The 23243-nt window shown below is 38.0% G+C and overlaps 1 protein-coding gene across 1 annotated transcript in view; it reads right to left on the reverse strand.

Moving 5' to 3' along the window:
* The window catches only part of PLXNC1 (plexin C1), a 70680-nt gene that overhangs the window by 44449 nt on the left and 2988 nt on the right, over positions 1-23243 (reverse strand). The window contains exons 2-9 of the mRNA XM_030959795.1: positions 15084-15206; positions 13616-13750; positions 11456-11556; positions 6164-6278; positions 5047-5191; positions 1599-1668; positions 163-238; positions 1-42 (exon numbers count right to left, since the gene is read on the reverse strand). The exon at positions 1-42 is cut by the window's left edge and continues 12 nt beyond it. Of these exons, the coding sequence (XP_030815655.1) occupies positions 1-42; positions 163-238; positions 1599-1668; positions 5047-5191; positions 6164-6278; positions 11456-11556; positions 13616-13750; positions 15084-15206 (807 nt within the window). The remainder of the gene's footprint in view (positions 43-162; positions 239-1598; positions 1669-5046; positions 5192-6163; positions 6279-11455; positions 11557-13615; positions 13751-15083; positions 15207-23243) is intronic.

Genomic DNA, 23243 nt, shown 5'->3' on the forward strand with positions numbered 1-23243 from the left:
CACAGCGGTGATCCCCTTGGAAGCAGCTGCACTGCAATCATTCTGGAAAAAAATAAGCATTTCACCATGTCAGGATAAAAAAGAGACAGATTGCTGCTCAGATGAAAAAAATACAAGGAAAAGGCATCACAGGGGATTCCAGTTTTCCCCAACAAACTTCACCTGGCAGGTGGTGACAGGAGAGACACGTATCCATTCACAGCTGGCACACTCACCCTTGTGTATACACCGTGAGCAGCTGGTAACACAGAAACAGAGTTTTTGTAAGACACAGGGACTCAATCTAGATTCAGTCATGAATGTCAAATTTCAAGTGACAGAAAAGAGCATAAACCCAAGGGAACAACCAAGCAAACATGTAATGGGATGGGCAAAAGTCTGCTTACCCTCCAAGCCCATTGTTCTGCTGTACTTATTGTGAGAATAAATTTAGTATGAAATACAATCTGTATTGAGATGCTGAGAGTCATTAATTTCAAAAAAGGTAGGAAGCAGAGGAAACACTTTGGGTTACATTTTACTATGATTTACTCCAGTACATTGAGTAGCCAGGTAGTACTTTTTAACCATAAAAGGGCAGAAAACCATCACTGATTTTTTCCAGCTTATCTGAACCTCTGTTCCATGTGTGTAGTGCTAGAAAGCATTGCTATAGCCTTCATCTACCAAAAAATGTGCCTGTTCTGAAACTAGTTAGTCACTATCTTGCTTTGCAATGCCTCTATCAATATGGAAGAGAGCCAAGAGCAGCACAATCCCTCTCCAAACACGCTGAGAAATGCTCTGATTTTGAGAAAGACAGCTCCTTCCCCATGTTCCTCCAGGGACAGGGAAGTGATATGCCACTTCCCAAAAAGAAAGAGTTTTATTTCATCCCACGAATTAGCCTTTTTGCATAGGGGAGGAGCATTCTGAATGGGAACACTGTAGTTACCTACAGTATATATTAGCCAGATCTTTCTAAATATTAACAACCACCTATCATAAAGTGTTAGGCCACGTACTGGGCATGAATGCTTCCTCTGCCAGCTCTCAACAGAGAGCCTGAAAAATAATGTGTAAAGAAGAATAAGTATTCATTATTCCTATTAGCAGATTACATGTTACTTTCTGGTTTAATTATATTCATGTTACCTATAGAGCATATTTAAATTGCATCTGGGTCTAATTTAAAACAGCTTCACAAAGTGATTTTAAAAAATCTCTTGACTTCTCTAATCTAGGCCTTACACTGAGTACCAGGAGCCCACCTTTCACACAAGGACAAAAAGGATTTTAATCTTATTGTGACATCCTTTATTATCTCTTCAGGCACTTGTCATAAATTCAGTCATTGTAATGACTCTCCTACAGTTAGTTTCCACAGTCCCATTAAATAAGGGAGTCATCAGAAGAAGTAGCTTTTTATGGGAAAAAAAAAAAAGAGAAGGAGGAGGAAGTGGGCCAAGAAAACAGATCTGACTATCTTTAGTGCCATGTAGTTCCTTGATAAATACAAAAAAAAAAAAAGAAAAAAGAATGATGAATGACTTTAGTCACTTTCCCCCACACACACACATCAACCCCACAATGAACTTTAACAAGAATCAGACTCTTACTTTTTCAGTTGAAATGTTTGTGTGATATTCCAAGAGCTTGAGGACAGTGATGCTTCAAGAACTAGACAATCTGGAAAAATGCACATGTTAGGTATATGACGGATATTAGAAGAAATAAGAGTTCAGAAATAATCTGAGTTGAAAACTCAAAGTAGCTGTTCTATACTTGGTATGCACCTTCTCTTATACATTCACTCATGCTTTTGACTGATAAAAATAACCAGATTTTATCCTTCCACAGAACTCTTCAGCTGAGTTATGCCAATGCTTTATACACACATATTAATTAAGTTTGATACCATCATTGCATGACAAATAAAAGTAATGTTATTGTCAGGATATAGATAAGGAAATGCTACTGTGAAGCAGGGATATAAAATCATCTCTCAAAAAGCACAGAGTGATATATACTGTGGTATAATCAGACCCGGAATTCAAGTCTTCTAACACAGTAGACTGTTCTAATGCAAGAGACCCCACCATACCATACTTCTCTCTCTTTCTGTCTCACAGACTTGGTTTCAGAGTCTCCTTTTGTAATCTATGCAGTAGCAATTTTCATCCTATTTAAATCTTTTATGATTGCATGAGTCAATTTGCCATTATTTCAGCTAGCAATTACTATACCAACAATTCACTGGCAGCTGTGGTATGAAAGAGTATCTTCCCTTATGAGCAGAATACCACATCCAACAGTAGAATTAGATATATACCACTTAAGCCATGGTCTCTTTCATCTGTGTGCCTGCAGATGTGTAGTCTGTGAAATGAATGGCTGCCTGGGATCAAATGAAACCCATGTTTGAAGACTTTTCTGACTTCTCTATGCTAGAAAGTAGCTAGCTTTTAATCCAGAAAAGTTACACGGATTTTAAGTATATCTATCTTGCAAAGGTAGAAAACCCTTTGTCTTTATCACAGGCTGGCTTGTTTAGATGAAAGCCAGCTTTGGCTACATCTGTGTTGCTCATGCAGGTATCTCCTACCTCCACAAGGCAGCATGGCACTTGGGTGCTCACTGCAAAGTTCATCTGAACTGCTTGTTAGAAACAGCCCTTGGGACCACTCATATGTTCAAACACCTTACCAAATGGATAGCAGAATCTGACTTTAACAGCATTTTTATGCTTAAAGAGGTGGATGAGTATAGACAGACATTCTGAAATCCTTCATCAAGCACCTGTTTGCATCTGCAGAAATCTAGTTATCAGCAGAAATCTGACATGTTGATACACAATTGCCTAAATCACTTGCCTAAATCAATATATGAGAAAGGTCTCAGGCCATGAGCTACAGAAAGAGTAAAATACTCCAAGTACTTCACTAGAAGTAGTAAGTAAAAGTAAGGAATTTATCTCCTGCTGGCAGAGTTTGTATTTACTTTTAAGCTTGTATAAATACTTTAAAAACAATACTGTCAAATATGCTTTCCTGATTCTGTCTGTGTTGAAATTAATGGAACCTATTATTTTCTGTATGGTCTGCACTGACCTTTTAAAATGCATTAGGCTGCACTGAGTAGCAGGCATTTTCAAAATGTTTTTTCCAGGAAATGATACCTAAAGGTGTTTTGCAAGTGCATCCTCTTGTGAAACTGAGGTCACTTTACAGGAGATACCACAAATAGACTGTTACTTCACACTTGAATTATCCACTAAGAGATCTCAGCTCACAGGAGCACGTGAGTAGCAGTAAATACTGGCAGGCACAAGCTACCCTCACAGCCTTCTGGTTAACCTGCCAAAGGGCTCATTTTTGGCACAAAGCACAGGCAAGGTGAGCTGGCTTCCATAACAACTGTTCTCTGAAAACCTGCTAATGGAATTAAGACAAAGCTTTAGTCTGTGACGACAGAGAACCAAGCTATATACTCCAAAATTACAAGATAACATGGCTTTTGGGACTGGGCCAATAAAGGACATTTCCCTCTTAAAAATTCACCAATAATGTTTACTAAAGAAGGCTTAATGGATCAAAATACTCATGGATATCACTCCAGCTGTCACTTTCTAGTGACAGTCTTTTGTTCTGAATTCCCAATGCTGGACAGGAACTTGACACAACACTTCCGTGATGCTGGAGGAGTTTTTCCCATGCAGCCTACTCTGATCCAAATATTCCAAAGGACCTTCTTCAGGGCCAAGGGTCCCTGAGAGAGAGAGAGCTCTTTGTAGCACTGAGCTCTTCAGAACAATGGGTCCTTGAAAATACCTGGTAAATTTCATTCCTCTTCCTGTACCAAGGTTTTTATAAGAGAATCAGATTCATGCACAGTATTCCATGTCCTTTGGGCTATATTATTGAGGGAGAGATAGAGGCAAGGCATGCGTCTGTTTTCTGTTCCCTCTTCAAGTCACTTAAAAACACATGGGAATCCTTGTGTTTGCTATCTGTTCTTTAGTTTACATTAAAACTCTTGCATTCTAACATAAGCAACTTTAAGAAGTTATAAGGCCAATCTCTGTTAAAAAAAAGCTTTGTGCTTCTATACAGACTCTTGAAGAAATGCAAGGGGGATGTTGCCCTACCATTAGTCAAATAAGACTCCACTGTGAAGGATTTTGATCTGATCCTTGAGACCAAAGCCAAAAGAACAGCTCAAAAGTCTAGACATTCAGCAAATTACCACCTCATTCTAAAACTTGTAGCGGTCCATTAGATACACAAACCAGATCACAAGCATCATGCATCCAATACAAACTGCTCAGGTATCTAACTCTGAGAACCACTGGTGAACAAAGCAGTGTCAGTGTCATTACTGCAACATGATTCAACCAATAATTCAGAAAGATGAATGAAATCAAGTCAAAAGGATGTACCCACCAAATTGCCCCTGAACCATCTATTTTTCTGCTAATCTTCCACATTGCACAATCACTTTCTCACAGTGTTTAAGTTAGGTTGAAACAGTTAATTAAATGTTAAGATTATTTATTGTACAGACATTCATAATTAGATTCTCCTCTTATTTATGCCAGTATGGTTTCTTGCAAAAACAAATTCTGTTTGCAGATTAGAGAAGAGTTAAGATGGGTTAATTTGTCAAGGCAAAGCATTAGACCAACACTGCTTCCATTGCTCCAGCCAGCTTGATTGTCATTGCAGTTATCTTAAGTTTCCTTAGACAGTTATTAATGGCACCATGTAAATAAATATTCTAATGCTAATGCACTGCACTGCCACAGGGTCAACTGAAGAAGCTGCTTCCAGCCACAGGGTAATGTCTGTTATTACTTCTACAGAGGACTCTATATTAACAAAACTTTAATCACCAAGAACACTGCGATTATACTCACAACACTCGACAAAATATGAATTATTTTTCTTCAGTGACATTTAATAAAAAGCATTACGTACTTTCACGCTCATTAGGCCTGTATTTATACAGTACTGCCTAGTATTAAAGGACAGTGAAAAAGCATTAAATACATTTAATAGTAAAACATACCGTTGTCAGTTATCATTGGAGTGGTTAGATTGCAGAAACAGGATGAATTTTTCAGCACTACGTTTTCATAAAATATTTCAACTGTTGTTACAATTTTTATCATACAGAAAGTAAGGATTTTGCTTACATTTGCAGTCACAACAACCTATAAAACAATAAAAACAAGAATACAATGGGGATTTTGTTATATTTGCTAAGTCATCACCTTGTCTCTACAGAAAATGACAAACTATGAAATGTACAAAATGAAAATTTTTGTGGTGAAAGTGAACAATTCACTAGGTAAACTCTCAAAGGAGGGTGACTCTTCCAACTGAAGAAGCAATACAGAAAGAGTTCTGAAAGTAACAGCATTGCTTACTTCCAGAAATAAAATGGATCTGTATGGTATGTTAGCAAGCAATCTTAAATAATTTTGGAGTTTAAAGCTAGAATTTTGCTGTGTTTAAAATATTTAAGTAAGAATCTTCACAGAGAGAGATCTTTTGTATCCATAACCAAAGATCACTTAATTATGAAACAGAACTTATATTGTAATGAGTTATCCTTTGTTTCTGGCTGCGAGTGCTTTACAAATATGATTACATTAGTGTATTCAATCAGGAAATCAGAAACAATAGTGTGCAGATTAGGTGGCCAGTCACAATAGTTGATAATCAAATATTCAAGGCTGCGTGTGCTGTGAACAGAGTAAAGACTAATATTGAGCACTTAAGAATTTGTGTTAGCATATGTGTCCCACTGAATGTTTTCTAACTTGTTACAAAGCTCAGAACTTCCATATTGCACTTGATATACAGTTACTGGAAATATTAAAATAGCTGATAAGTGATACAATTGGAAAGATTTCCAAGCAATGTTAGCATAGTAAATATTTGAAATTTTGACTCAGCATCGTGAAGTGCAGCTTCAAGATATGTTTCATAGGAGAGGAGGAGAATGTCTATCTAATTTACACATTGAGCTTACTGAGATTTCCAAGATATTTGCCAATTGTTGGGGTAAGAGGAACTAATGTATGGAACATGGCGACAGAAGAAGACAAGCTGCAATAAGGAACAAAACTACATACTTTAAGTCACAATAAACAAACACACATAAAACTGGGTGTACATACCTGATATTTGGCAGGGAAACTTAGCAGGATTTTCAGATCTTTATCAGGTGCATGTGAAATGTTATACCAACCATTTATGCTGTTTGAATGTGTACAATTTTCTTTTAATGTGCACCTAAAAGTATACATAAAATTATACTAGCCTCCTTATCGTGCCTTTAACTTCAGACACTGTACTTCAACTTATTTAAAGTTATTGACTTTTTACAGGAACACTATTGATTTTTTTTTACAGAAATATGGTTATAACTGCAAAAAGCTTCAGGAAAACAATCAGTAAAATCTACTGCTTATCAAAATTAATTACACTGCATTGATATATGCTCGAGGGTTTTCATTAAGTCAATGGGACTCAAGCAAACACGAGATGCCTGGCCAGTAACAGTGGAACTGGTAGCCCGGGATGGAATTTATTGTTGCCAACTTGACTGTTCCACTGTACAGCTCTAGATCTGCTCCGCTAGCTGCCCCCCAGCCCCCCTCCACACTCTGTGGGGGGAAATACACTCTTTAGGGTACAATTCACCTACCCTGTTTTAGACATTCATACCAAAATGAAATGAAACACACTATAGAAGCTGCTTGTTCTCTCCAGAGGGTATAAGAAGGGATGGGAGGGAAGCTCAAATGTAAAGCTAGACTGTGAATGTGCATAGTTGATGAGATGCATCCTCTTCTCTAATCTCCTTTGTCACTCACTGATATGAATGGTAATCCTTCCCTTTTTTGTCAGTGCATTTGGATAAAAACACCGGATTTGAAAAGGTTCAAAATAGATTTCTCTGTCTTCAAGTACAAAATATCTTTCAGAATTAGGATAGCTCAAAGTAAATACAAATGTTAGGGATGCCAAATCATAGGAAACACACAGTGCAACAAAAAATGAAGGAAGAATGAGGAAACACTGAGCTACATAAGTACTACAAAAATTACACATATTAAAAACATGTTATAAGAAAAAGACAACATAGGCATACAAATTAGATGGACAATTGAGTTTGAAAGGTGAATCCTTAAAATGCTGTCTGCTGTCAACAGCTAATGAACAATTCATAGACTAACTCCAAGTAATTTCATACAGTTAGCAATTAAAGACAAGTAAGTGCTAACTGAATATATCTTAATATCTTAATACTAAGATTGAATATTTATAAATAAATGTAACATTTAATAGTTTTAATTCTACTTTTCTACCAAATGTAGAAGCATATATATAACTTCAATCCTATGAACAGTGACATCTGCCTGGCATGAACCATTCCTTTGTTAGAAACTGGAAATGAGTTCACACTTGCAAAGTATGGGCCTTTTTCATTAGGAGCTCACTGTAAAAACATATTTCATAAACAATGTGTTTTCCCTCCAAAATGAACAACATATTCAACAAAAATATCCACCACATTCCAAAATGCCCAAAATAATCCCACAAATCTTCGGAACTATAAAGTCATCTTCTCTGCAGATCAAGATGTTGGCAACTGGAATGCAGTTAAGCACAAGGTCACTTCCTTTGTGGTCTAACTCAGGAAACTGAGCTCCTGCTGGACAAGAACCTGGTGGGGTTTTGCATCCAAATACATTCAGGTCATAATGATATTGTAATAAATTGGGACTATATCTGCCTGACATATTTCAAACTGTCTGAGCTAGGGTGAATTTCAGTCTCATTTATATCTCTCTTCACCCTACTGAGATCACAAAGGCTCATTAGCACCACAGTTTTAGAGCCACAGAAGACAGAATCTGTCATCAACAGATGTGCATAAACCACATTCTCAGAAACATACAGGCAGGTAATTCACACTGGCAACGAGGAAAGACAAAAGAAAGACATTCTACAGTTTTGGACAGGGTGAGGATTATAATGGTAAAGATTCAAGGCAACATACTTGCAGTATTTGGCACTAAATAAGTGTATGCATTTCAGTGATGCTAATATTGAAATATTTAAAAACTGTTTATCAAACTGAATATTTGCAACTGTCCCAGGAAGAAGGCACTTGCTTTCTTAAGACTGCCTGAGGAACACAAGCAGTGAACCTGTTTTTCTCATTGGCAATGAAGAATCTGAGAGTTTAATAGCAAAACCAGTAATGCCTCCCAGGACCCAGGGTCATGCTTGTCTTTATGTGAGGGGAAAAATGCATCTTTTGTTGCTTTAAGAGCTGACCTTTAACACTCTAATAGTGTGCTGTGGAGAACAGTAATTTTCATAGGAATCAGTCACATCTGATGCCCCTCAGCATAAATTCTCAAAATTGCCCTGCAAAGGCTAAGAGCAAAATAATTACACTCACCTAAGGATGAAATTATTCTGTAGTACCTCTAATTTTTTAAAAAAATTATATTACTTGCAAATGAATGAATATAGCAGATAAATATTATTTGTGAACCACAGGAGTCTGAAAATTAACATACAGACTCGGGCAACTAAGTCTGGCTTTCTTTGAAAGGTGAACTGGACCTTATACAAGTACGAAGGTATAAGGTATGAAACATTTGGATCAGATTTCAGACATGCCTAGATATGTGTCCAGAGAAAAGCAGAGTCAAATTTTTTTTTAATATTCCATAGCAAACTAGTTCTTTCTAGTACTAAAGATTTCTCTACACAATTGGAACTGAGTTCCTCTTATTCCACTGTGATAACACAATACTTATGCATACTGGTTCATTTGTATTTACTTAAGTCTCTGCTTCATTAATCTTTGTTAACTACAGATCCTAGCCTTCTCTGTCCTGCTAAAACATATTAGAATGAGAACATGCTTTCAGAGAAAGTTGAGGCTTCCTTCTTTCTCCAGTGTACCAACCCCTGAATGAAGTCCACTGACGTCCCACACATTGACTACATGCAAAAGTAACTCTGGTCATGTTAGATAATACATTGTGTTGTTTCCATGTGGAAAATGTATGTAAAACATCAATACCTTGTCTTTGAATTGCATTTCAGTATAATTCAGGCAAATCTGATTCATCCACAAAAAGTCTAGAAACATTAGGAGAGATTGCACAATGTTGTGACTAACTGGTTTGAATGATTGCAAGTGAAAAGGAGAATTAATATATGTCCCTATGGAAGAAAGAGTAGAAATAGGAACAGTAGAAACATTTTGTTTCATTTTGTTTTCACTTGCAATGAGATGTACACATTTTTTCATTAAAGGACTGGATTTTAATTTACACCGTCCTTAAAATGAAAAACGAGCATTGCTAGTAAATTTTACATAAAACTGGAGTGTGTATTTTATTTTACAGAAAATTTATTTCCCTGTAAAAGTAGAACACATCATTGATCTCAAAATTATTATGGAATATATTGCTTTAGTAGACACATATGGACTTTGACTAAAATACTGGCTAAAAATGTCTCCCTCTTTTCCTAAAGTTACAGAGGTGTCTCTTCATCAAGCCAAATATTTAATGACATTAAATATTTAACAGTAAAAAATTATGAGGGTGTTGAACAAGACTCGTATTATAGTAATTAATTTTTTCTCCAAAAGAGTAAATTATTTCTGTTTCAATCAAACGGAAACTTTTCGTGGTTTCCCTCATAAGCAGGGGATTGACTGAGTAATAAGAGTTATTCACAATCTCTTTATAAGGCAATTAAAAGCCTGAAAAGCTTAGCACTGTAACATACACAGCTTCTATCAAGGGAGCAAAAGAGAGTTGGAAGAAAATGCATTACAGAACAAATACCTACTCTCTTCCAATAACTACCTTTGCAAACACAAAGTAGCAGATCTTCAGCAAAATCACGCTAACACCAAATGAGTAACAAACCAAAATGAGCAGTATTAACCTTCTAGAAGAGGCTACTAGTGGAATTCCTCAAAAATCCATCTTATAGGCACTTTAGTTTAAGATTTTAATCACTGGCAAATTGGCATAAAATAAGGTTTACACTGTTGACATCTGCTGATGATACAGAGTTGGGAACATTAACATGCAAAGGAAGATAAGAATATCACACAGGAAAACTTGGATAACCTTGAAATGGAATGACATTTCAAAGCATAAAGTACAAGAACATGTACCTACAGCAATAAAAATCTCACAACCCATATGTGTTACAGACTGGAAACTCATCAGTTGGAAAGACAACAAAGAAAGAGAAGGACCTGGGGGCATTATTTGATCATGGATGATTGTGGCCCATCAATGTGATGCTGTCATGAAAAAGACGTTTGTGATCCCAGAACACACTAAGGTGCTTCCTGGACAGACTGATTAAACAACATTAAGCAAGGCACAGCTGAAATCTCTTCTGGAACACTTTGAGAGTCCTGGCCATCCTTCTGTTAAAAGGATGCATGAATTTCATCGAAGGATTACTGGAGTGGAGGTAAGAAAGGAGTGTCTCAAGTGAGAGGACTTTAGTGAAGTTCAATGTTTCAGCACACCAAAATGAAAAGACAGAGAGAGACTGCTTTCACAAAAACATTAAAGAGGTGAGTGTGAGAGAGTGGAGGAGGAACTTATTTAGGCAAAGGTGATGTGAACACCAGAACAAATAAGTATAACCTGTCCATAAACATACACATGACAAAAATGAGCAGATGTATTTTTATCAGCAAAAAATGAGACTGCCAGGAAGCTGCACAACCAGGGCAGGAAGGACAAAAAGCCTATTCAAATTTAGGATGGTCCTTTGCAAGTTTTTAATTTTACATGATGTACTTGCTTGCAATTGTTAAGACTAGGCCTGACAACCCAGGAATTTCTCCAGCCCAGGCCCCAGATGTAAAATAGATTTCAAACCTGCTTCAAAGTTAATGTCGAAATGAATGATTCGAATGTCGGAACAAAGTATTTAGAAAGAAATTCCCCTTTGGCCTAAACCAAAGTCAGTGGTTCCAAAAAAACAAACTATTAATATAGAAGACAAGTAAGCACTCTTCTTTTTCTCACATACAAAATGCTCCCAGCTATCAAGATGTTTCAAGGACAAGTATACAATTTTATCTCTCAATCTAAAAAACAAAAATATCTCTTCTAAAAGCAGATATATCTTTTCCTATTACTATAAACTTATCAAAATATCTCTTCTTATTATTCTTAGCCCAACATATATTTTATGGATAGATATCAAAAATCTGAGGGTTACAAAGCCTTTCAAAAGTTCCCTTTCACATGACAAGAAAGTGTCTCACATTATGGCTATGACTGATTCCACAAAAAATCAGTAGATACAATTTTGATGTTGAATAGTCCCAAGCCAGTCAAAATGTACACTGACTAGTAATGCTCTGCTTTTATATGACAGTCTAAAATACTAAAAGATACCTTTGATTGAAAGAACACCACCCACAGTAGGGGTCCTTTGCAGATAAGCATTCTTGCTCAGAAGCAAATCTACCGCAATTTGCAACTGATATTCTTCTCACCTGAAACCAAAGAATGCAATAACACATCGAATTAATACAGCCTCCATAAACAGGGAACTTGAAGGTTACCATTAAAAATCTGACAGCAACCAAGCACAATCCCTCTGGGGAAGTCTCCTTATGGATTCCCCTCTGCCAGAAGACCTTTGGATAGAAATATGCAGCCTATTTTGCACACACTGTATTTTGCCATCAGATAATGAAACACCTCTGACAATAACAATTTGGTTCTACTACTCAAAGGCCAGCATGGGCAGATTAATGCAAGAAAGACTGATCAGCATAGTGAAGTACAGATAATAAGAGAAAGGAGGCATATTTTACAAATAATGCTCTGCTTAGCAGAACACCATTTTCCTCTCCTCCGAATGGAGATATTTAAATGATTGATGAAGGTGCATCCAAAAATGCATGCGCATAACAAAATGCATCTGTGTTTGCATCACCATGTCAGGTTACTGCATGTGCACACTAGAACAAACGCATGCAACTGCTTAGCATGCATGAAAATGCCATTTCAGTAAGTAAATGTAGATAATTGTGGCCATATTGTATGTATCTATACTTGTACATTCAGCTTGAATATCCTAGCCAGCCATTTTCAGAAAAGGAAAGGAAAAAGAAAAAGAGAAAGCTGATTACAAATACTGAATACAGATACAAATAATGTGATTAATAACAATGTGAATTAATGATCTTAGTAAGAAAAACTAATTCAAACCATATTTTACCAATTTGCAAGAATTACAAATTCCCATATTTTGTCAACAGAAACAAGGATACACTGCTTCCTGCAAAATTATATTTACTGTTTTTTCCATCCATATATTGTAAAGTTCAATTTATCTGAAAGTGTGTGAGATAATCAATTCAGAATCCAGTCATAATCTTAGATTACTACCAAGTTAAAGAAGACAATGTAGAAGCCTTATTTCAGCTCCAAGAGAAAATAATCAAAGAAAAAAAATCAGAGAAGTGCATTTATTCCTAAAAGATGTTGTTCCTCTATAACAACTTGGTCTTTTATCAAAGCTAAAGAAAATTCAAGTCTTACTTTGAATATCTATGTATACTTTTGACTGAGACTTTGATTCCTTTTAAATTTGTGATAGATGTTTGATATCAGTCAGGGGTTCTCCTACCAACTTACCCCTGCTCTATAACAGCAAGCTAAAACACTATGTTCACTGCCAGAAAAGTGATCTTATTTCAAGTGACAGTAATTAAGTACTGGGTGAAATCCTGTTCAGCTAAGATGGACCGCAAGCCCTTAAGCTTTCAATGCCATCTTTCCCACTGCTGGCCCGACAAAGGGATTTTCTGATTGCTGCTCAGTAGCCCTGCTGCAAGATGTGCTGCAACAACTGTAGTGGCTCCTGGGAGATGCTCACTGCTCCACGTGCAGCTCCAACACGTTTGCTCACGTGCAGCAGCTCTCAGCCTCTGCTGAACTCCTTGGCCTCACTATACACACACATTGCTCACTTCTATTTGCCCTTCTGTTTTGTTCTTCTGAAGTCTATGCCTAACTGAAGACAATGGGATTTTTATCACTGATAACAGCATTATCGCTGATTTCATCAGAACTAAGGCTTCAAAGCCATCTCTCAAATTAAGAGATTTCTCCACTTTAGAAAATTCTTAATTGACTGGCAAACCCTGACCTACCAACATCAGGATTGCTTTGTCTCCAAAGAATGTACAAGTTTTTTTGCTATCTTTAAGCTTGGCTTTGCATGATCTGCATTTCCCTGCCTCCAGGAAAAACAGAAACAAACACTCTCTTGGCAGAATGGCATAAAATAACCATGGAATTAAGGGTATTGCTGCATCATAGCAACACTGGGCAGCACCATGACAGCAGAAGCTCTTCCAGCTCTGCAGGAGTGCAGTCCAAACTTATACAACATAACCAGATATTAGACGGAAAGTCGGTAACTGCAGTTTGCGTATTAAAAATCTAACTCTGACACAAACCGATGCTTCACTTATAAAGCGGTAGAAATCCTTAAAGCAGTAGTTTATATGGATTTATTATTTTATTAAATGCTGTACTTACTTTATTGGCAGAGGACAGATAGATGTAGTTATGATTCACTGGATCAAGTCGTAGTTTGGGGAAAATGGAAGTTTCTTCCTCAATTTCATACAAAACCTCTGGGCAATTAGATTTCATCTCCTCATTAAGAATAGCCTAAAACATGTGTAATTGAATTATTCCCGTGTTCTTTTATTGATTAGTCAATGTCTTAAACAAAAGCCTAATTTCAGTTACATCAAAGCTTCTGAGATGAATTACTGTGCCATGATTCAATTCACTTACTGCACTGGTTCTCACACTGTAGAAGGACGAAGGAAAAGACCATAAGAACAGAATTTCAACAAAATCTATGCCAGACACATTTAGCACTGAATTTGGCGCTGGTTTAGCATATGAAACATGCCTTCCATCAAGCCTGTTACTGACTGATTTGGAAACTGAATGTGGAAGAAATGCCTATATCCCAAAATAACAACCCTTTACTCCTATCAGTGGAGAAGAAAGTATTAGCCTTCAGAAAACAAACTAACATTCAGACACCCATAAAGTAAAAAGGAATTTACACAAATTTCTTTGTGGCTTCTCGAAGTATACACCTGAGATGATATTTCTTTTACTTACCTTGCCCAACTTTACTATTTTCTACCACCCTTTGCACAGAATTCAAGGGAACCAGACACCCCAGAAACTTTATTTTGCAACGCAATAAGCACACCAACTTTGGTTTTTCATGACTAAAAAAGGGAAATGTGTTCACTGTCTCCACTGTGTTAAGGAGACATGGAAGACTTCAATTTCATCTTTCATTATCAAAAGCAAAATGAAATCAAATGGACAAAGTTTTTCAATGTCTCTCCTATATTCCTCTCCAAATGTCTGCTTAATAAAGACAAAGAATGAGAGTCATCCTTTGCAGTGTAGGCAGGAAATGCACATTTTCACAAAACCCAGAAAAAATTAAAGCATAAAAGACATTTGACTGGATGGTTGAAATGTTTGATAATGAGATAAGACGACTTTCACTTTCAAGCAATGGATTTAAGTTAGTGTAGGTCAACTATTCAGAAGCTAAGGCAAAATGAATCTTGACTCTCCTCTCTAATGGGCAGCTTTTCACATCACACAGGCAAACAAGGAAACAAACACACACCCTTCCAAAATCTAACAATATTTCTACTGGAAAAACCAAAGCAAGGATTAAAAAAAATCAAAACAAGGCAGAATAACTGATAACTCCACAGTCTGTAAATTAATACTGTGGCCATTAGGGTTTTAATGAGATGTTTACTTGAATTTTAGTGGGCTACCTAATTGCTTTTGAAAGTTATCTTGCTCTCCAAATGACCATACAGCAGTTATTCCACAAACAAAAACCAAAGATTCAGGGGATCATATTTGTTTATAATATACTGATTAACAAGGAAATATTTACCCACTTGAACACAACAGCAGCTGTTGGAGAAGGAAACTGCCACACTCAGCTTACCTTGAGTAACTGTCCATCATCTGTTCCCAAAAAGAGAACTATATGATTCAAAACAACTGTGCCATAAACAGCTACTAATCCAGAGTGAATCAAGGTAGGTAATTTCTTGATTGATCGTGCCTCCTGAGAATCAGATATAAGAAAAACATATTAAAAAATCATTGACCTATACTCCAAAACTTTGAGGAAAAGAAGAATCCTTGGAAAGTTTCTCAGAGAACCAACTTTAGACAACACTTTGAGCAACATTCCAATTCTGATACAGTTTCAGAGCAACACACTATTGGAAATTACACATGAAACTAGTTTTTCATATCTGACAACAGGCCATATCTGTAACAAATATTATATCTGCTGCTGTTAAATCACTGACTTCAGTGGGATACAGACTCAGAGTAGCAGCAGTAAGCTACTTTGCAATAGGATTTCTCTTTTTTGGGACATTAAGTCCTGTGTTTATTCTGAATTTCCAGTTTTTCTCAATGAAGCCATGCTTTGCCATCACCTGAAGGCTAGATACACTCAGCAACCACTTTCAAAGGCATGCAAATATTCTGGAGAAAGGAGACACTTCAAACAAAGAGTGTCTGTGTGTATAAAAATGCAAACCTTCATCTTCCATGACACTAGAGGAAGTAGAGACTTGTGTATTACATAAACATAAAAATGAGATAAAGCAATATAAAGTTCATGTCATGGAGAACATAAATGTAGCTGTGTGAGCTTTAAAATCAACACGTTACCCTCAATTCTCCATCCCACCTGAAGGAAATTAAGTAGCAAATACATGCAAGCAGCCCATGAAAAAAACATCATGCAGGAAATCCCTGTATCTTGTGGAACGAAAAACCAAACCAAAAAACTCTGATTGTAGATGATGGACTGTTGAAAGGAAATCTACATGTGTGAGAATGGGACCATTTACCAGCGGGAATCCCTAGAAGCCCATGTGTCTCCTTAGTAAGCAGTAACTCGGTTTTGAAGTCAGTCTCTGTGGTAGACATTGCCAAAGGTGTGATCCCACCTGCTCTCCAAGTGGGTCCAACCCCAGGCAAGCTTTACTTCACTTTCCCTGTATAATGTTTACCAATGAGCTTAGTTAAGGCAGTGATGTGCCTAGAAAATGTTCTGTAAATCTACCTACCTACATCTTTATTTGAGTCATGCTCCTCATCACATGAACATGTGGCTGCACAAACACCAGAGCTGGCACAGAGGAGTGGCAGGCATGGAGAGGTGGGAGACAAGAGCTCAGATAAGACCAGCTCCTTGGGAACAAGCCCTGTAGGCTAGCTTACCAAGTCCAGAATTTCAGCCTCCAGGACAGTTTCCTAAACCTACAGGAACCCTCTGAGTGCAAGAGCCCATTTCACTTAAATGCACAAAACAAAGTGTGGAATGGACCATCAAAACTGACATTTAGAAGTAAGGTGAAAGCATTTCTCAAAGTTATGAAGCAAATCTGTAACACGGTAACAGCTGAATTCAACTCTCCTGCATGCTATGATGCTGGCTTAATCCCAAAAAGTCTTTCCACTAGAAATATTTTATTTTTTCTGAACTGCAATCCCAAGACAATTAAAATGTTCTTCACTCATCCGAATTATTTTAATTAGCTTGAAAGAAGAGCCACTTGGAATAAAAGAAGACTTGATTAACTTTCATATTTAAAGTCACTGTTTCTTTTTTCATGCAGCAGGAAGAAGACACAGGGAAGTGTCATGCACTGGCACAGAACTTTGGTAAAACTCACTTGGCCATGAGAATCCAGTACCCTGGATGTCTGTGCTAGACAGGGAAGTGGGGCAGGGTGTGGTTGCAAGCATTTTAAGGTGGAAAAAGTTAACTCACTTTATAATAGATCAGAAGATAAAACTCCAGGATTAGTGCAATCAATGAGTCTTCACTCAGGTTAGGGAGTGAGGAAATGGAGCTTACACACTTTCATTTCCGCCAAAATTAGCAATAGTTTTTCTACAGTGCACCATGTAATAGTGTAAGAGAGATAAACTACCCTAGGTTCCTTGCAGACTCTGTACAAGATCACAGAAAAGAGGAGTACTCACCCAGTTTCTGAAAAGCTTTGCTGCCAGATTTTATTTTGACCCACATACTAATAAAATAACCAGTGTCATATCAGTGCATCCTCCTCATCTGACTGAAGAACCAATACTGACAAGTGTGGAAGTCTCCTCCCCTCCCTCTGCTTGCTGGAGGGAGGGTCAAGGCGACATTGAGCTAATACGAACAAGAATGGGGGGACAGTCACAATAAAAATTGCCTTCTCTCTTTTGAAACCTATTCCTCAGTTTGCCCATTTCCTCCAGGGTGCAGCTGCTGCTTTCACCCTTCTGTCACCACTTTTCCACATCCATTTATTGTTTTAACAAGCCCTTTTACCTCTTCCACTGTGACTAATGAGGTTACAGCACTGTAGAGCCTTCCCAAGCTGCTTCTTTCACAGCTAAATCCATTCTTAAAAATGCATTTACAGTCTAAACTTCCTTTACACTAGAAGAGTCGTTCATCTCCATGGTCATCTGTTTGTCTATCCTAAAACATTTTCAGGCACATAAAAAAGCAAGAAAAGCAAAAGAAAAGATAATACCACTCTGTAAGACCTCCCTTTTTTTAATTCTTCAGTTTCATCCTCTGTTCTATTCTGTAGTCCTTTTAAGTCTATAGTTGTTTGGTTATTGGCATGGAAGGCATTTATACTAATTTTCTGTTTGGCACTTCATTTTCAGATGTATCTCCATATGACTCCAGCTGCAGCAACCATATTCACACTTCTACTTTCTGTCTTGATTTCCTCCTGATTATTTTACATTGCATGCCTCAGAGGAAAGGGCCGCATTTTTAGCTCACGCAGCACTCATCATTTGCAGCTGTCCAAAAAGTAAAAATAAAGGGTTTGAGCATCCCAGTGAAAGAACAAATGCAGCTATACAAAAGGACACAAGATTTTTAAGTAGTGTATAGCAATAGTCAACACTGAAACAACTGATGCTTTTCCTAGGGGAAAAAGAACTTTTGGAACTTTATTTTCTTTCTTAACTTCACCATCCTTTAACCACCTCTACCAATTCTTACTCTATCAGAGGGTAACAAATATTGGGGCATGCAGCAAGCCTTTATTAGGGCTAAGGAATGAGAACATGAACTGTTCCAAAATTTTATTCCCAGGAAGTTTTTTGATTTGTGCATAGCTCAGCAGTGTTAGGTGGACAGGCCTGTCCAGGTGAGTAGGCTGCAAAAAATCAAGGATGACCAGAAAGTCAGAGTCTTCACTGAGACCTTGCAGAGGCAAATCCTGAGGCTCATGATGCAAGGCAGGAAGAACAGTCAGAGGCTATGGTTGAGTGAGATGCTGATGGAGACTCCTGAGATGAGGAAGCTAGAAACTAGTGACTTCTTGAATCAGCAAAAACAGTCCTTCTCTGCCCTCAGATCTAAGTTCACAGAAGTGGTAAAGTGTCCTAATAACCAGTGAGGGAGAACAAGCTCCATTAAGGAAGGCTTTGAAACCAACTGAGCTTGAACAGCATGTTAGCAGAGAGCAAAAGGAAGTGGTGGGTGACTGTGAGGGATGAAGGCACACATTTGCTAAAGTCATACTGTTACAACAGGTTGGGGCTTTTTTTAGGGGACTCATTGGGGCTTTTTTTAGGGGACCCTACTCATCACAGAAAGACTGTGGTAATTTTCCATTCCTTGGACCACTACCCATTATTGCACATCCACATGGACACCAAAGCCATGGCCTAGTGCAGATCAGGACTACACAGTTCTGGGGGCAAAGTGAATAAGCTGAGACTCCAGGCTATGTTAACCTCTGCGGTCAGTCAAGAGTGATGCTCTTCTGGATCTGCTACTCAAAAACCAGGAGGAACTGACTGAAGATGTGATAATCTGAGCAGAGAGCTGGAGACAAGGCTTCAGTGGGTTCAGGGAAATGGTCAGTGGGATCCCCTGAGAGTCAGCTTTGAAGGGAAATACAGCTCAAGTAAGCTAGCAGGTCTTTCAGGACAATCTTTGTCAAGCACAAAACTCAGGAAAACAAGCAGACATACCACGGGATGGCCTCTAGCTAAACAGGGAAGTCGTGACTGAACTACACTGCAGAACACCATAAAGGAGGAGGAAGCAGGACTAAGGAGGAAGTCTCTGGACATGCAGGAATGGGGTTAGGAAAAGCCCAGCTCACCTGGTTTTGGAACTGGCAAGATACAGTATGGACAACAAGAACAGCTTCCACTCTTCTTTTTCTTCTTTTTCTGCTCTTCCATGAGCAATAAAAGAATGAACAATGAAAATGCACACCAGATGCTGAATAGTTCAGGAGATTTACTGACAGTGGATACAGACATAGCTCTGGACTTCACCAGCAAAATCTTGTGGTCTTTTGTACACACAGAATACAAGGAGGAAAGAAACTAAAAGTACTGTGAAGATTAAGCCAGAGATCTCTTAAGAAACCTCAGATTTTACAAGTTTTAGGGAAGACAGATGGGATCTGTAGGAAGATGCTGAGAGACTGTCTGATGAAGCTGAAAGGTTATTCTCTCCTATTTCAAAAGGTGTGGAGATCAGGTAAAGTCTCCAACTGAATAAAAAGAAATACTGCACCAATATTCAAAAAACCAAGATTTTTTTTCAGGGAACTACACATTAGGAGGTCTCACTTTTTTCCTGGGAGAATTATAGAGAAAATCCTCTTTGAAACCATTTCTGGACACAAGAAACGAACAAAGTGACTGAGAAAAGGCAGCATAAATTTACCAAGAATAAATCATGCCTGACAAATCTGAAGTATTTATAAGACTTGTAGATGTGGTGCTTAGGGACATACTTTTGTCGTGGATGATCTTACAGGCCTTTTCCAAAACTGGGTGGGTTCAGTTTACAGAAGAGACAATTTCAGAGGGACCAAAGAAACAAAGCCAGGCTCTTAAACAAAGTGTATGTAAGGTAACAAGAGATAATGACACAAACTGAAACACTGCAGGTTTCTAGTGAGCAGGAGATGAAAAAGCACCACTATGAGGGCAATCAAGCAGAACAGGTTGTCCAGAGAGGTTGTGCAGTCCCCATCCCTGGAGCGTGAGAGTTGACAAGTCTTTGGTGGCTTTACTTCCCACACTAAACAGGGATGAACTGAAAATTCATTGTAATGAGACAGAATCATTCAATTCAAAAAGGCTAACTCTAGAAACCCATCAAACATCAGATGTAACGCTAGCAGTCCGCAATACTCATGAGATTGACTTTACTACTACAAAATTAATTACAGGAACAATTTTGTTGCAAAATTATATTTAGAAGTCTGTAATTCTTTCCTTAAATAATAGACCATGGATCACTCTGGAACGAGTTACCACACAAATTCAAATGTTGTTCCTGCAAATTAAAAGCAGTAATTAAACTGATGTGACTCTGTTGACTTCAAAATCTCATTTTGGTAGAGCTTACACAAGCTAGGATTGTATCAACCCTCATATGTATCAACCACTGAAAAATGAAAAAGTTCAAAGAACAGACTGCTACAACTCTTTACTTGCATTAAATGATAGATGAAAATCCAACCAAGATAGCTTATTTTTTACTAACTATCACAACTACTTAGCCTTTTCACATAATCGAAAAAACAATATAAACTACAGCAATTCTCTTTCTTACAGATACACACCTAACAATTTTTTTTTGCATTTTCTACCTGAAAAATTGTGAATTCTTGAATCTTTCTGAGTCCTTTCCTTCTCAGGCAACTTTTTTAATGGCAAAACCAATTTCTGTATTTGTCATTATCGTGTTAGATAACACTCTACATCTCTCTCCTGCTGATGTTCTCCAATCGGAACACTTTTCCTACTCATCTACTTGGCTGTGACTCACAACATCCTGGCTTGTCTGTGAGAGACCTGAGATCCTTGTAGGTCCTGCTCTGTCACAGAACAACAGAAGAAAAGCCTTTCTTAAAGTTCACTAACTCCCACAGCAAGTGTGTGACAAATTCCAGCATTCCTCCTGTGTTTGTAAGCACTCAGTCAGGTTTCTGAAAAGAAATTGAGAATGAGATTTGGCAAATGCACATTTATTAACTAAGGAGATTGTGAAGAAGATGCACTTATGTATATGTAGGATATGCTAAAGAGTCCAGTAACACATACACCCTGATAGTGCATGTAAGTAGATATGTTCAAAACTGAGAGACACGTGGATCAAAGAAAAAAAAAAAGCTGAATATGAAACTGCAAAATGTTATCAGAGTAGTTTCATCTAAAACACCACTTGCCTCTTGCTAGATAGAAATCCTGTCTCTGGAAATCAAGTAGTGCCAATGTCCTGAATAAACACATCCAAGTAGGACAAACTTCTCTGTGCACACTACTGCACAAAACAAAAATGGACTTACCTACTTCTCATATGGAGAAATTCCACAGAATTTGTAGCAGCCACATACTTTTGGATAAAGTTGCTAAGCAAGGATCTTAAAAATTACTAGTTTTCAATGAGAGACTAATCCAGCATTAAAACTTAATGCAAATGAGAACTTTGGCCTAAGAGGCAAAGCGAAGCTAAAGAGATTACACACCTACAATGAGTTCCAAGAGGAAGCAATTTGGTTCCAATCCAGTGAAGTACTCAAGTACAGGCTCTACTTTAAATGCACGGGCATGAAGATGATGGAAATACTTCTATATGCCTAATGTTACATATGTCATTAAGTGCTTTACTGGGTTAGGCCCAGAAGCTCAGTACCTTACAGGAATGAGTTCAGAGTACACCATGCAGCAATGGCATAAAAGGGAATTCAGGACCACAAATACCCTGGGCTAAGCCCCTCTTGCAGTGTCCTATTGAGAAATGCAATGTGAGTGGAGAGGGGCAAGAGGATGTCTTGCCTAAAGGTAATCAGAATAATAACAGAAATTTGAAGGATGACAAGATCAGAAGGAAAACACACTGCTGCCACTACTCCTTAATGTATATGCTTAGTATAAATCGTATTCCTGCAGTGAAAAAATCCCTGTATTTTCAATTCCTACATAAACTGACGCTCCGTGTCTGGGATCCACATACCTCATCACATCACATCTGAGCTCCTGCATTTAAGTGTACCCAGCAGAGACGACCCAGCACCCTACAACACATGGTATCTGCAAAGCAAAAGCCAGACTGACATTCAGCATGGTCCATCCACCACAAGCACCAGAGAGGTCTTGCACTTACAGTGCTCATAATGCTGCAACACATTCCTTTGCTCAAGCCAACACTGTCTTTAAAAGACTGGACTTTAAAGCAGCGTTAAGTCCTGTTGTTTGCTGCCATTCCTACACATCATAGTACTCCTAACAGCCCTGTGCAATGAGGCACTCCCTTCTGGCCAGAGCCACTGCTGCAAGCTGAACATGGATGGACATGCCACACTCCATCTTCCTGTCAGCTCTGAAACCCACGTGCTTCCAAGTCCAAGTGATGCCTTGTGAAGGCTGACCTAGAACAGAGACTAGATGGAGCTAAAGAATAAAGTAGGTATTTATTAGAATACCTCAATGGATGCACCTTGGGCAGCACAAGAGCCCAGCCAGGGCTACACCCAAGATGAACCCAATATGTTCACAAAAGGGATGACTGGTCATGGGGTCTCACACTTTTATAAGCTCTGGTCTATTAGCATATTGGAGTTAATTGTCCAATTATAGCTTTAGCTTATGAAGTCCCATCCTTCTTGCTTTCTCTCTTCAGTCCACCGTTGTTTATGCTCTTGGGCTGAAATTTTGATCATTTCTCCTTGGTCCTCAGCTAGAGAAGGAATTGTTTTGTCTACCTACTCTGCAAAGAGAGCTTACTGTCCCCTAATATGAAGCTCAGAAATACACACTAAAGCAGTACAGAATCTGAAAAATATAAAAGCTAAAACCTGAGGCATCACAAGAACAGCATATTCCATGATTGCAGGGACTCCCATACTTTGGTGAGAGACGGTTGAAGGATCTGGTCTAAAACAACCCAGAAGCAGCACCATATGGGCCTGTCATCTCCAAACTTATTCTGCAATAGCCTAGCCTAACCTTCTGTAGTATAAAAAAATATTAAAGCTGAACTACATTCATTTATTTCTATGTTTATATACCATAAGCACATGCAATTAGCTTA

The sequence above is a fragment of the Camarhynchus parvulus genome, chromosome 1A, assembly GCF_901933205.1.
Source record: "Camarhynchus parvulus chromosome 1A, STF_HiC, whole genome shotgun sequence".
NCBI classification, from domain to species: domain Eukaryota; kingdom Metazoa; phylum Chordata; class Aves; order Passeriformes; family Thraupidae; genus Camarhynchus; species Camarhynchus parvulus.